The 12790-nt window shown below is 28.2% G+C and overlaps 1 protein-coding gene across 1 annotated transcript in view; it reads right to left on the bottom strand.

Annotated features, from left to right (window-relative positions):
* LOC111625863 overlaps positions 1–12413 on the bottom strand; it is a 35357-nt gene extending 22944 nt beyond the window's left edge. The window contains exons 1-2 of the mRNA XM_023369102.1: positions 12369–12413; positions 3071–3168 (exon numbers count right to left, since the gene is read on the bottom strand). Of these exons, the coding sequence (XP_023224870.1) occupies positions 3071–3162 (92 nt within the window). The 5' untranslated portion in view covers positions 3163–3168; positions 12369–12413. The remainder of the gene's footprint in view (positions 1–3070; positions 3169–12368) is intronic.
* Positions 12414–12790: the final 377 nt, after the last annotated feature.

Raw genomic sequence — 12790 nt, 5'->3', positions numbered from 1 at the left:
AGATCAATGATAATAATGATGGCCTTAGTTTAAGATTAGAACAGAAGAGTTCCTTAGATGTGCATTTTCTAGACATCAGTATCAAGTTCAGAAAAGGCCATTTATCCACTAGCGTTTTTATTAAACCATCCCACAGCCCATTGTATATTCCCTTCCAATCCAAGGATCTGTATAAATATAAAATTGCAGCTTTCTGAGCTTTAATAAAAAGGGCATTTTTGTATTGTGACAGAATCCAAGACAGGATTAAAGAAATAGATAGAATAATGAACGTAGCCCAGACCATGGATTACCAAAAAAGCACAATTCTAGGAATGGTTAAGAAGCATGAGACAAACACCAAAAAAAGATCATTTAAAAGTGTTCCCACTGCAGTCATGAAATTTACCTATAATGAAAGTATGAATAGCATTATGAAAGAAAATGTTTGAGAATGCTTATACAGAGGGCCCCAAATTTATACAAAATCCTCAGAAATGATAAATATAGTATAAAGTCAGAGGAGAAAGCAGGAGTTTATAGAATTCCTTATGAGAATATGCAATTGGATACTAAAAAAGATTATATTGGAGTAACCACCAGGAGTTTGGGACTTAGACTCAAGGAACATAGTTATAATATCAGAAAGGAGTCTAATGCAACAATTTTGTCCCAAATGGCACAAACACAAGGCTCTGTAGTCAAATGGAACGAGGCAGCCACCATCAAACTTTTATCTTCCCCATCTTTGGCACTGACTGCTGAAAAGATTCAGATTTATAGGAGTAAACTAAAAGAAGACTGTTTGAATGCGAGGGATGCTGAAAGTCTTCCCTCTGCACGGAAGTTTATGGTTAAAAAATTTACTAAAAACTCTAACCAGTTAAAACAGTAATTTTATTAGAGGTGTTAGTAATTGTATTTCTTAATACTTCTATGTACATATTTTTTATTTTTATTTTTTGTTAGTCCGTTGGTTATTTAATTTTTAAATTTTATTTATTTTTTATGTTATTCCATTGCTTATTTGGTTTTTAATTTGAATTTTGTATTCTATTAATGGAATGTTTTAATTCCAATTTCGTTCTCAACCTGATGATGACCTGTAAATCAGACTGAAAATGCTTGTTTTTTGAAATAAATATATTTCTCGGCAAAGATAAGGTGTTATTTATATGTTTACTAAATAAAGTTTAATAAATGATCTAAATGATTTTCAAATCAAACAAAATGAGTAGGAGATGGTATTTGGATATAAGTGTGGAGCAGTACAGTATATCAGAGTTGTTAAACAAAATAAGGCTAAAAGAAATATGTGATTTTTTCTTTTGAAGATTTTGAAAAAGTAGAAACATTTTTTGTTGCCAAAAGAGTAAAAAAGGAGCCAAATTTAGCACAAAGTAGCCAAACCTGGCATCACTGTATGCACTCCCAATATGCAAAGTAGCACTTGTTTGTATGAGACCACATCAATTTAATTAAAGGGGTGGATGTCCTTAAACTTTTACCCCTATTTTCTGAGTACAGTAGAATGGTCTACTAAAACCAGATGTTTAAATTGGTCTACAATCCATCTTTGCTTACTAGAGGAAAATTATTCCACTCAAAATAAAACATTTATTACAGTACCACTTTTTATTGTTCACTTTGAAAAGTATAAAAAGCAACCTTTATTGGAAATAGAGTTATTTCTTGGGGTTGTGAAAATAATTTACAGTTCAGTTTAATGATTGGTAATTTGCTTTTTGTCCTTATGTTCAAATATGAATCTATGAGCCCTAATTTTTTCTCTATGGAGGACTTATCAAAGACTTTTGACATTGTCGAAGTAATCACAAAGTGGGTAGACACAAGTTTATTATAATGATGGTATGTATTTTGGACAGGCTGTTTGTCCCTCTTTAGTCGTATTTGTTACAGTTTGGTGGGTATACAGGCATCTACAAAAATACAAGCAGTTTTTTGTTTTTTTTTTTGTAGTTTTGCAGTTTTGTAAATTATGTTTTTTATACATATTTAAAAGGTTCATTTTATTTACATTCTATTACACATATTAGCAACAAAATACATGGTATACATATTCTATTTTGTTGCTAATGTGTGTAATGGAATGTAAATAGAATGAATCTTTTATGTATAAAAAAGACATAATTTTGAACTATTTTAATCATAAACCCAAATGTTTTTAATAAAAACCACTTGTATTTTTGTAGACACCTGTAAGCCCACCAACTTATAACAAATATAGCTGAAAAAGAACAGATAGCCTGTCTGAAATGCATACCATTGTCATAATAAACCTGTATCTACCCACTTCTGTGTGATTTCTCTGACATCAATAGTGTGTGATAAGTCCTCCATAGAGCCAAAAAGTTAGGGCTCAGATTCATCAGTTTAATAAATTCTGGCAAAATTTTTGTTTATTTTATTGTGTGAAAATTAATTCTGTGACAAGGCGTTTTGCCAAGGCAACAACAAAATTCACTTTAATTGTGTTTAAAGCAAGTTGACTGTACAGTGAATTCTTTGTTGATGAGCATTTCTATTTTATATGATCAATAATATACAATGATAGTAATTTTCAAGGAATTAATTTATTATTTGAATACTTGATGATGAAATGTTTTCATTGACAGATCCAGTGTCAAAAACATCTTATCATTAAATTTTCAAATAGTAAATTAACTCCTTAAAAATAATGAGCATTATGTATTATTGATGATCAGGTAAATAATGTTTCAAGTTCATTTGTTTATTTATAAACAAAAATATATGTACAGTATAGAAATTACAAAGGTATCTTTCTTACAAGAGTATTAAACCAAATAAAAACATAACAGAATAAAAAGGAAAAATTTAATAACAATAGCAAATTTAAAGTTAGATTAATTAAACATAGTTAATTACGTACTTTATTTACTTAAATGATTTAATTTATTTTTATATTAAAAATAAGCACAGTATCTAAATAACTAACTAAAAAAAGTATAAAACATTTTTTAGAATTTTGTATTAAATTTATAACTTACAAAAAAAATTCTTAATATAATTTACTTAACATAATTAGTATTAAAAACATAATGAATCTTACCTAAGTAACTTTGTCTTATATCTGTTTGTTTGTAACCCAATAAAAAACAGTGGTTTGGCAGTATTCAAGATTGATTTCCATTTATTCCACATTTTATTCTATAATTATTAAAAGGCTAATGTAAATACTAATATTTATTAATAAAACTTTCATTATTTTTATTTGTTAGGATTTAATATTATAACCATGTTATATTTAAAATTAACAATTATATTAAAGATTAATTTTTGTTTAAATTATATGATTATAGTTGATATCTTCTAATTTTGAATTATAAAATTTATTGCTTGTCTAAATGAAGAAAGAATTCTGAAAACAAAAATAAATTCTATTTGGAAATGTTAAAGAAAGAGTAAATTAGTTAAATAAGGGAAATAGCAATCATGTAAAATAAAAACAAAATATATGCAAATGTAGAATATAAATTTTACAAGAAATGCATACAAACATCCTAATCCAATGTCAGTTACTTTTAATTACATAAACAGTTATAATAAATTACTTTGCAGTTAAAAGCATTGATATTAAACATGAATGTCTGAAAATATTCTATTAGAAATTTCTGATAGCTATCATTTTGACACTTTAATTCTATTCAGTTAAATTTTAGGCTATTTTTATAACAGTTATAATATTGAAAATCCATCTTCAGATTCAAATCTTACAATACAATTTATATAAGTAAATTGCATTGCATGCTTTGAATCTGAAGATATTTCTTCAATTATTAGTAACTAGTAACATAAATGACTGCTGGAAAATTAATGGTGTTTATTATTTCTTTTAGAAATACAGTAGAGCATCGATTATCTGACCCCCGATTAACCATCACCTCAGTTAACCGACCGCGTTCTAGTCGGCAAATTCAGATATCCGCTAGTGATGTGGCGCTACAATATTTGGCTATGTCTTGGCTACTTTAATATTATTTTTAAATGTTTTAGCTGGCAACACTGGCTCGACCATGAAAGGGAGCCAGTATTTAAACGAGGCTTAATTTTCTAATTTTTAACGATATAATAGTGACGATTATTATTTTAAAAAAATTTTTGTTAGGCTTAACATTGATGAAAATTCAACACGAAGTAGGTTAATACCGATATACTAATATACTAATTACATGGGATATAATAATATACTACACTAATAATGGATTTTTTCATACTTTTCGGTTATCCGACTTTTCAATTATCCAACCAACCCCAGTCCCCAATTGAGTCGGATAATCGATGCTCTACCGTAATTCAATTATACAATATTAATTACAATATTTTATAGAAAATACTATAAATTCATAGATGTCATTCTCAGGCCAGATACCAAAATCAATCATAGAACTCTGTTTACAATAAAATCCAAACCAATTTTGTTCATTATTTGCTAAATGTTTCAGTCAAAAACAGAAATCACAAAATATTTTTTAAAAACAACATATTTGTAAAATTAATATGCATTTACATATTTTAATATAAATATATAGCCTACACCAAATATAGTACAGTAATACCCCGTACTTACGCGATAGATGGAACCGAGCGATAACCGCGTAAGTCGAATTCGCGTAAGTCAGGGTATAATTTCGCAATTTGTGTAAAATCCAAGTCGGATGTATGTAAGCTAATAAATGTTTTCGTTAATCTTATCTGGTCTTTGATTCGTTTACGGTTACAAGAAATCACCACATAGAGTCTCTCGAGTCTCCATAGATATAACAAACACAGAAATAAATAACACAAAATAAATTGTAGCTATGCGTCGATTCCGCGCGACACGTCCGAACATGTAAGCTGAACAATAGTGTGGGGAGAGTGAGTAATCAAGAATTGCGTAGCGCTCAAACAAAAGACGAATCGACGAGATTTGAAAATCGCGTAACTCCTGGTTCGCGTAAGTCGGGGTAACGTAAGTCGAGGTATTTCTGTATAAAAGAATTTTTTAAAATACACATAGTTCTTGACTTATTACAGAATTCCATTCCAGGATGCCAATCTTAAGTCAGACATAATAAATTATAGTAATAATAGCTATTCTCAAGACTGCACATTAGCCAATATAATATTGCAATATGTATGTACTAAATGATCATAATTAAAATATCCATATTCAACACTGTATAGATAGATATTTAGCAGTCCAAAGGCAAACAAATTTGATATGGTATGCTAAAGACATTCGATAGAAAAAATTAGCAGCAAAATGTGCCAGTGTGGCACTTTCAGAATGGAGTGTTCTCCATTCTGAAAATTTAAAACATGAAGGCAATGAACAATGTTTTTGGCTTATTGCTGCCAAATTGAAACATGTCCTCAATAGACCACACTTTTAAGTGTTCTCATAACAAAAAATCAAATAAATTAGAATCCAAAGTTTCAAAAATTCCACAGTGGTGAATTTTGGCACTAACTTTTTTTATGAAAATGTCTTCAGTATGTCCTGAAATATCACCATATCAAATCTGGTTACATTTGACTGCTAAATAGCTCTCTAGACTGCAGTGAATAGGATTACTTTAATTATAATCACTCAGTTTATTAAAATAAATTATTGTGCTTATATATTGTAATACAATACAGTTACACTTTTCATGTGCATTACATTTCAAACTAACATTTCATACTTTAATTACTTATTTACTTATTAATACACATTCATGAACATATGCAGGTAATGAATAACTTTCTGAATCAAGCATCTCTGCAGAATGTTAGTTTCAATTTTGTCTTTGGGTTGCTAACAACATAAAATTATATGAATTATTATTAAACATGGATGAAATTACCAGTTAGTGTTATATAGTGTGTGTGTGTGTATTGCCCATTACAGTATATATTTAACATTTAATTATTGTACCAAACCTTTAGGAATTGCAACTGATTGTTTTCTGGACTCAAAAATAACTTTTTTAATACACTCACTAGCTTTGACTATTAAATGGATGTTCATAAATTAGGAGTTTGTAAGTTGAAGATTAATTATGTGCTTTTATATGTAGTTCTTTTTCTTCCATTTCTTAGATATAACCCTGTTAATTTGAAATTTTTACAAATACAAACATTAATTAATTCAGATTGAGAGTGAATTTTATATTAATACTGAACATTCAGTTAATAAAATAAATTTTTATATCTTTGTAATTATGATTCTATATAAAACTATGTTGACCTCAGTCATATGAAATGTTTGAGTAGAAGCAAACCTCCTACAGAACATGAAATAGTGCATTCAAAAGAAAACATCAAGTAGACTAAACAGATATTACCCATTTTACAAAAGATTGTTATACATCACATCACTTTTATGAAAGACCTATATTAGTATGTTTTTTCTAACCAAAAGAAATCAAAGAAAAATTTTGTTTTTACAATAAAAATGTAAAAAGAAAAAATTAGCATTAAGCATTTGTTTTGTGGCAAACTATTTTAGAGGCATTGTGTACCTCGAACAGCAATCAGCGATAAGTGTCTCCAAACTACTTCTCGGGAATTTCATTCAGCATCAAGCCATCGTGGCTTTGAACTGTGTGAGCATCTATGCTTTATGTCAATTTATTTTGTGCATCCATTAGCAAGATGTATCTTAACATGTAAAAAAATTAAGAGAATTCTTAAAAGTGATTTACTTAGTGTAAAATTGGACATAATTAAGTGTTTCAATCATAGTAAATAAAATAAAGGCATTGTGTTTGCTTGTGTCTGCTTGTGTCAACCATTCAGACTATTTATACACAGAAAGAAAGAATCTCAAAAACTGCTAAAGTTTCTATTAGTACTGTATTTCAAAAAACTGGATACTTAATTATATAACACTCGCCAAATAAACCATTACTAGTTCACAACCAAACAGAAAAATTCTTTCTACGAATGTTTTCATCTATATGTAATAGACATCCTCAGGTATTGACGATATCAAACTAACAGCTTTGTTAGCCGTTAGTTCGATATCATCAATACCTGAGGATGTCTATTACATATAGATGAAAACATTCATAGAAAGAATTTTTCTGTTTGGTTGTGAACTGGTAATGGTTTATTTGGCGAGTTTCTATTAGTTATGCTATTAACAAACCAATCTCTTTAATTGGCATTTAATAATAGATAAAATGGAAAGTCTATTGTTTGATAAATTAATGTATGTCCCTTTCATAATTAATGAGATTAGTTATTTTGGTTTTCATTTGAATCATCATAAATGTCTGTCAAGTGCTTGAAATTTTTCCTTCTTCCTTAAAATTAATGCATATCCCTCTCCATTTTTCTTTGTAAATTTCTAGAGCTCTTTCTGTTTTAGCCTGCTCCATTTGGATAATGTTTCCAATAAGGCTAGTTTCTTCAAAGTTAGGTTTCACTCCTGTTTTGGAGGCATAAATGGAAACATCAATGGTTGGACATACTATCCAAATGGAATAGGCTAAAACACAGAAAGCTCTAGAAATTTACAAAGCAACAAGGAGAGGGGTATGCATTAATTTTAAGAAAGAAGGGAAAATTTCAAGTGCTTAGCAAACGTTTTACGATGATCCAAATGTAATAGATTTCATTAATTATGAAAGTCTATTGCTTGAATGGATTGATAGGTGTAGAAATCATGATGTTCCATTAAGTTATCTTTACCTAAGAAAAAGAAATATAACATTCTTTTCAATAATCATGGATGATTTGACTGGTTTTTGAGATGAAACTAGTTTCATAGCTTAAAAATTACTTACTGGAGAGCAACTTTGAATGTAGTTTCACTAACTGTCCCATACTTACATTTCTACTTTATATAGGCTATGTATTTATCATATCATTCCTGCTTTTACTATATATTTGTATTATTTTAGATTTTATGTGTTATTTGATATGATTTAGTAAGTTAATTTTGAGTCTGGAAATGCTGTATATTTTTCTCATATAGATCATTGATATATATAAACATCCCAAAGCCTGAAGTATTAATACTAAACCGAACTATTGCCATAATTAATCAGGTTATTTTTTGCTACTATTAATAATTAGATATTCAGTAATTTGGTAATAGACATAGGCATTAGATGCCATCTCTTATTGAAATTAATAATTATAATAATTTAATATTTATTAAATAATTTTTAGAACAGTCTGGAAGAAAGTAAGAATTGCTTGAAGGTCAGAGTGGTACTGTATAACTGGCAGCACATCTCACTGTAAGTGGGGGTTGCAGGTTTGAATCGCACTCCAGTCCAATTCTTTTCTTCCAGACTATTTTAAAAATGATTTAATAAATATTAAATTATTATAATTATTACTTTTGATAAGAGATTGCACCTAATGTCTACCTCTAATACCAAATTACTTAATATCAACTATTAATAGTAGCAAAAAATAGTCCAATTAATTACAGCAATAGCATGGTTTAGATTATTGAGAATTGCTTCTTTGCTTTATACCAAGGTTTCCCAACAGGGTTGATGAGCAAATTGCATACATATTGAACATGCATGTACAGTATAATATTTTAATGTTTAATTATTTAGTAAATACAATCATTTAAAGCTTCTTGAAAATATTTTCACTATCATTTTCAATATGAAAAAATGTACTAAAAAATAATATATACAAGGGGGTCTATGAAAAAATTTATTTTCTTAAAAGGGATCAATACATGAAAAAGGTTAAGAATCCCTGCTGATATCATTCAAAAGTTTCATAGCAAGCTCTACTTTCAGATAGTGGATAAACAAAACATAAATGTTGAAATATCAGGTCAGGTTAGTAGACACTGTAAAAAGAAACAAAATTGGTCAAGCTGATCTGAAAACATGCTCCACAAAAGCAAATCAAACGTTAATTTTTTTTAAAATAAATTTCATAAATTCTTGGAATCAAGTAGAATCCAGAATTCATAAATTCTGGAATCAGTAGAAATCAGAATTTTTTTGATTCTTTCCTGAAGAAGGTCAATTAACTGACTGAAATGTTAGATGCTGTAATAAAAAGACTGCATTTTAAAGGTTTTTAAGATTTATTTATTTATTAGTAAATGCAGTTAGAGAAATGTGTATAGACATAAACGTTTAAATATTATGTTCTAAACTAGTGGTTGAGAACATAATATTTAAACATTAAAGAAATCTATTCAAAGTGTTTGATCCTGATGATGGCTACACAGATAGTCAAAAGCATAAGATAAAATAAAAAATAGTTGCTGGAATAGGTTTTTTGTGTTTAATTTACAATAATCCAGTTAAAGCTCAATATATGAAATAAAAGAATTGAATGTGAATAAATATTATTATTTATACAAGGACTTCAATTGACTTATTTCAATTCTAAGAAGAAATATAAGTCTGATAAGAGTTTTTACAGTTGAAGTCATTGCACATGTCCTTGTACATGCACAATAAATGGATTGAACAAAGCATAACACTTAGGTAACAAAGGTGAAGTCTTTGCGCATGCGTGTGAAAATCTGACAGATGGACAATGTCACCCAATGTACAAAGTCCTAACATAAGCACTTTACAACCATAGTGGAGCATGATAAAAATTATAAAGTGTATTTAAACATATAAATGAAAAAACAAACACTAAGCTAGAAATTANATCAACTTTGTTTACAATTACAACTCTGACAAAGAAAAAATTTACTATATTCATAAATAATTTTATAAATAAAATTCCATTCTGCAGACAATTAAATGCAATCTAAATAGAAAAATAAATAGTTAGAATCTGATAAACTGATATAACTGCTGTAATATCACTATTTAATTATTTAACAAGATATTTAGTTGTTAATACGGTAAAATAAATAAATTAAGATGAAACTACATTAACTTTGCATTTTAAAATTAATAATAATAAATGTTAAACTACATTTAAATCTTTTTCCGTTAAATTTTTTTTTTTTTTTGATTTCATAACTTACCGGATATTTAGTACAGATCCAAGTATATAAACAATTCTGCAACAGTCGCGTCTGCTAATTACAATTTGCCCTCTAGTGGAGAAAAATGGTAATCTAAGCGGAAAATTGCAAATATTTTATTAAAAAAGTATACTATATATGATAAGAGATTGCAAAAAAGACTACTACTTTTTTAATAAATTAGACAACGTTTTCGTTCTTTCTAATCATTTGTATGTATTAAATATCTATGCTCTAATCTTTTTTTTTTACTATTTTAGTATAATTAAAATTAATATTTTTATATTCTTATTTTTTCTCTATCAATTGTGATTGGTTAGCTTAAAGTGTCCCTCCCTCATTATTTGATAATTGACGTTTTACTGTATACGCAAAATACTTTATTGTATATTAGGAGAGAAAAATTATACAAGGCTCGTTAAATAGAAAAACGGAATAGTGTCATTATAACCCAGAAGGATGAGCATTAACGTAGTAATTTTGACACACGAAAATTCAAGTCAGAGGCTACAGTAACTATGAATGGCAACTTGGTGATGTGCGAGAATAGAAGACAACGGACCGATAAATTGGCGACGCCTCTCCAGCAGTGCATGAAGGAAGAATGGTGTAGTGTTGTCCGATTTTTGACAAAAACCAATCGATATCCACTGGCACATGCAGCTGCTGATACAGTAAGGAGACGACTAGGTGAATTGCACACATGCTACGAGCAGAGTTCTAAGGTTCCAAAATATAGTCACATTTCTGTAGAAGATTCTCCATGGCACTCACTGTGGTCTCAGCCGTAGAGAATCTTGATGTTAGTCATATTTAAATAAATGTAATATTTGTCAATAATAATGTGTATATTAATTTTATATTACTACCTGTTATTTCAAATGGGTTAAAGTCTAGATACGTATACCATCATGGCGGCTCATCTCTGATTCCAGCAAACAGTGGGGACGCACATTCTAACCTAACCTATTCTAATAATTTGGTTGGTAATAATTGTGGTAATTTATTAGAATAGGTTAGGTTAGGTTAGAACGTGCATCCCCACTGTTTCCTTTCTTTTGTTTGCTGGAATCAGAGATGAGCCGTCATGACGGTACACGCATCTGGACTTTAACCTTCAAATGTATCTAAAAACTATTTTGTTAATTATACTAGTGGATGCAGTAATGACATCCCTCTCTATCTCTAAATGGATAATATAATTGTTTTAAGTAATTTTTCAAAGTAAACAAATAAAAACAATTATGGTTAAATCCATTAATATTTTGATAATGTAAAACAAACTTCTCAGGCTTTGGCAAAATTTTTCTGATTATACTGTATTAGAAAATGTTTAATACTTGTAACAGTTTTATCCCATATTATCAATCAAGAAGTGTTTATGCAAAAATAATATTATTTAAGTATTTCATAGATGAAGAAAAGTCAATAGTAAAATTAAACTGACAAAATCCTGAAATAAATAAACAAGTACTAGAGAAATGTGGGATGAAAAAAAATGTGGTTGAAAAGATAGGAAAATTTGCTCTATGATGGTTTGGCCACATTGAGAGAAGGAAAGAACTGTAGAAGAGAGCATGCATGGGAAAGATAGTTGAGAAGCATGGTAGGGAAAGGCTGAGAAAGTCCATTTGATACTTATCCACTTGTTGATTAGAACAAGTGGATAAGTATCTAAAAAATAATGTAAATTCAGATAATTGGATATTAAATTTTGGATATTAAAATTGGATATTAAAATTTTTACACTAACTTGTGAGTGATTTACAATTTTTGAATATAATTATGAAACAGTCTAAAAGCAGGACTTTTTCAATAGTTTAAAAATTAGGCTATTTTTAGAAGAGTTTTAAATTAGGACTGCCCCCATCTAATTCAGAACATTTGGTCACTTTACATAAGATCAATTAAAAGCTGGAACAGATGATTTGTTTAATCCTTGACTGGATTATGATGACTAACAATAGAGCATATTGAATTATTTAAAAAAGTAATTCTGTAATTCAAATTACCTGTACTTCATGTATTTTGTTTTTATAGAATACAAACCTGAAGATAAATGAATTACTGTACATATTTTTTATAAATCAACTTTGTTTACAATTACAACTCTGACAAAGAAAAAATTTACTATATTCATAAATAATTTTATAAATAAAATTCCATTCTGCAGACAATTAAATGCAATCTAAATAGAAAAATAAATAGTTAGAATCTGATAAACTGATATAACTGCTGTAATATCACTATTTAATTATTTAACAAGATATTTAGTTGTTAATACGGTAAAATAAATAAATTAAGATGAAACTACATTAACTTTGCATTTTAAAATTAATAATAATAAATGTTAAACTACATTTAAATCTTTTTCCGTTAAATTTTTTTTTTTTTTGATTTCATAACTTACCGGATATTTAGTACAGATCCAAGTATATAAACAATTCTGCAACAGTCGCGTCTGCTAATTACAATTTGCCCTCTAGTGGAGAAAAATGGTAATCTAAGCGGAAAATTGCAAATATTTTATTAAAAAAGTATACTATATATGATAAGAGATTGCAAAAAAGACTACTACTTTTTTAATAAATTAGACAACGTTTTCGTTCTTTCTAATCATTTGTATGTATTAAATATCTATGCTCTAATCTTTTTTTTTTACTATTTTAGTATAATTAAAATTAATATTTTTATATTCTTATTTTTTCTCTATCAATTGTGATTGGTTAGCTTAAAGTGTCCCTCCCTCATTATTTGATAATTGACGTTTTACTGTATACGCAAAATACTTTATTGTATATTAGGAGAGAAAAATTATACAAGGCTCGTTAA

This window comes from Centruroides sculpturatus, unplaced genomic scaffold, assembly GCF_000671375.1.
Source record: "Centruroides sculpturatus isolate CEXI.00-Female unplaced genomic scaffold, Cexi_2.0 scaffold319, whole genome shotgun sequence".
In the NCBI taxonomy this organism is placed as follows: domain Eukaryota; kingdom Metazoa; phylum Arthropoda; class Arachnida; order Scorpiones; family Buthidae; genus Centruroides; species Centruroides sculpturatus.
Note: the sequence above shows the minus strand (reverse complement) of the source record. Positions and strands in the feature narration are given on the sequence as shown.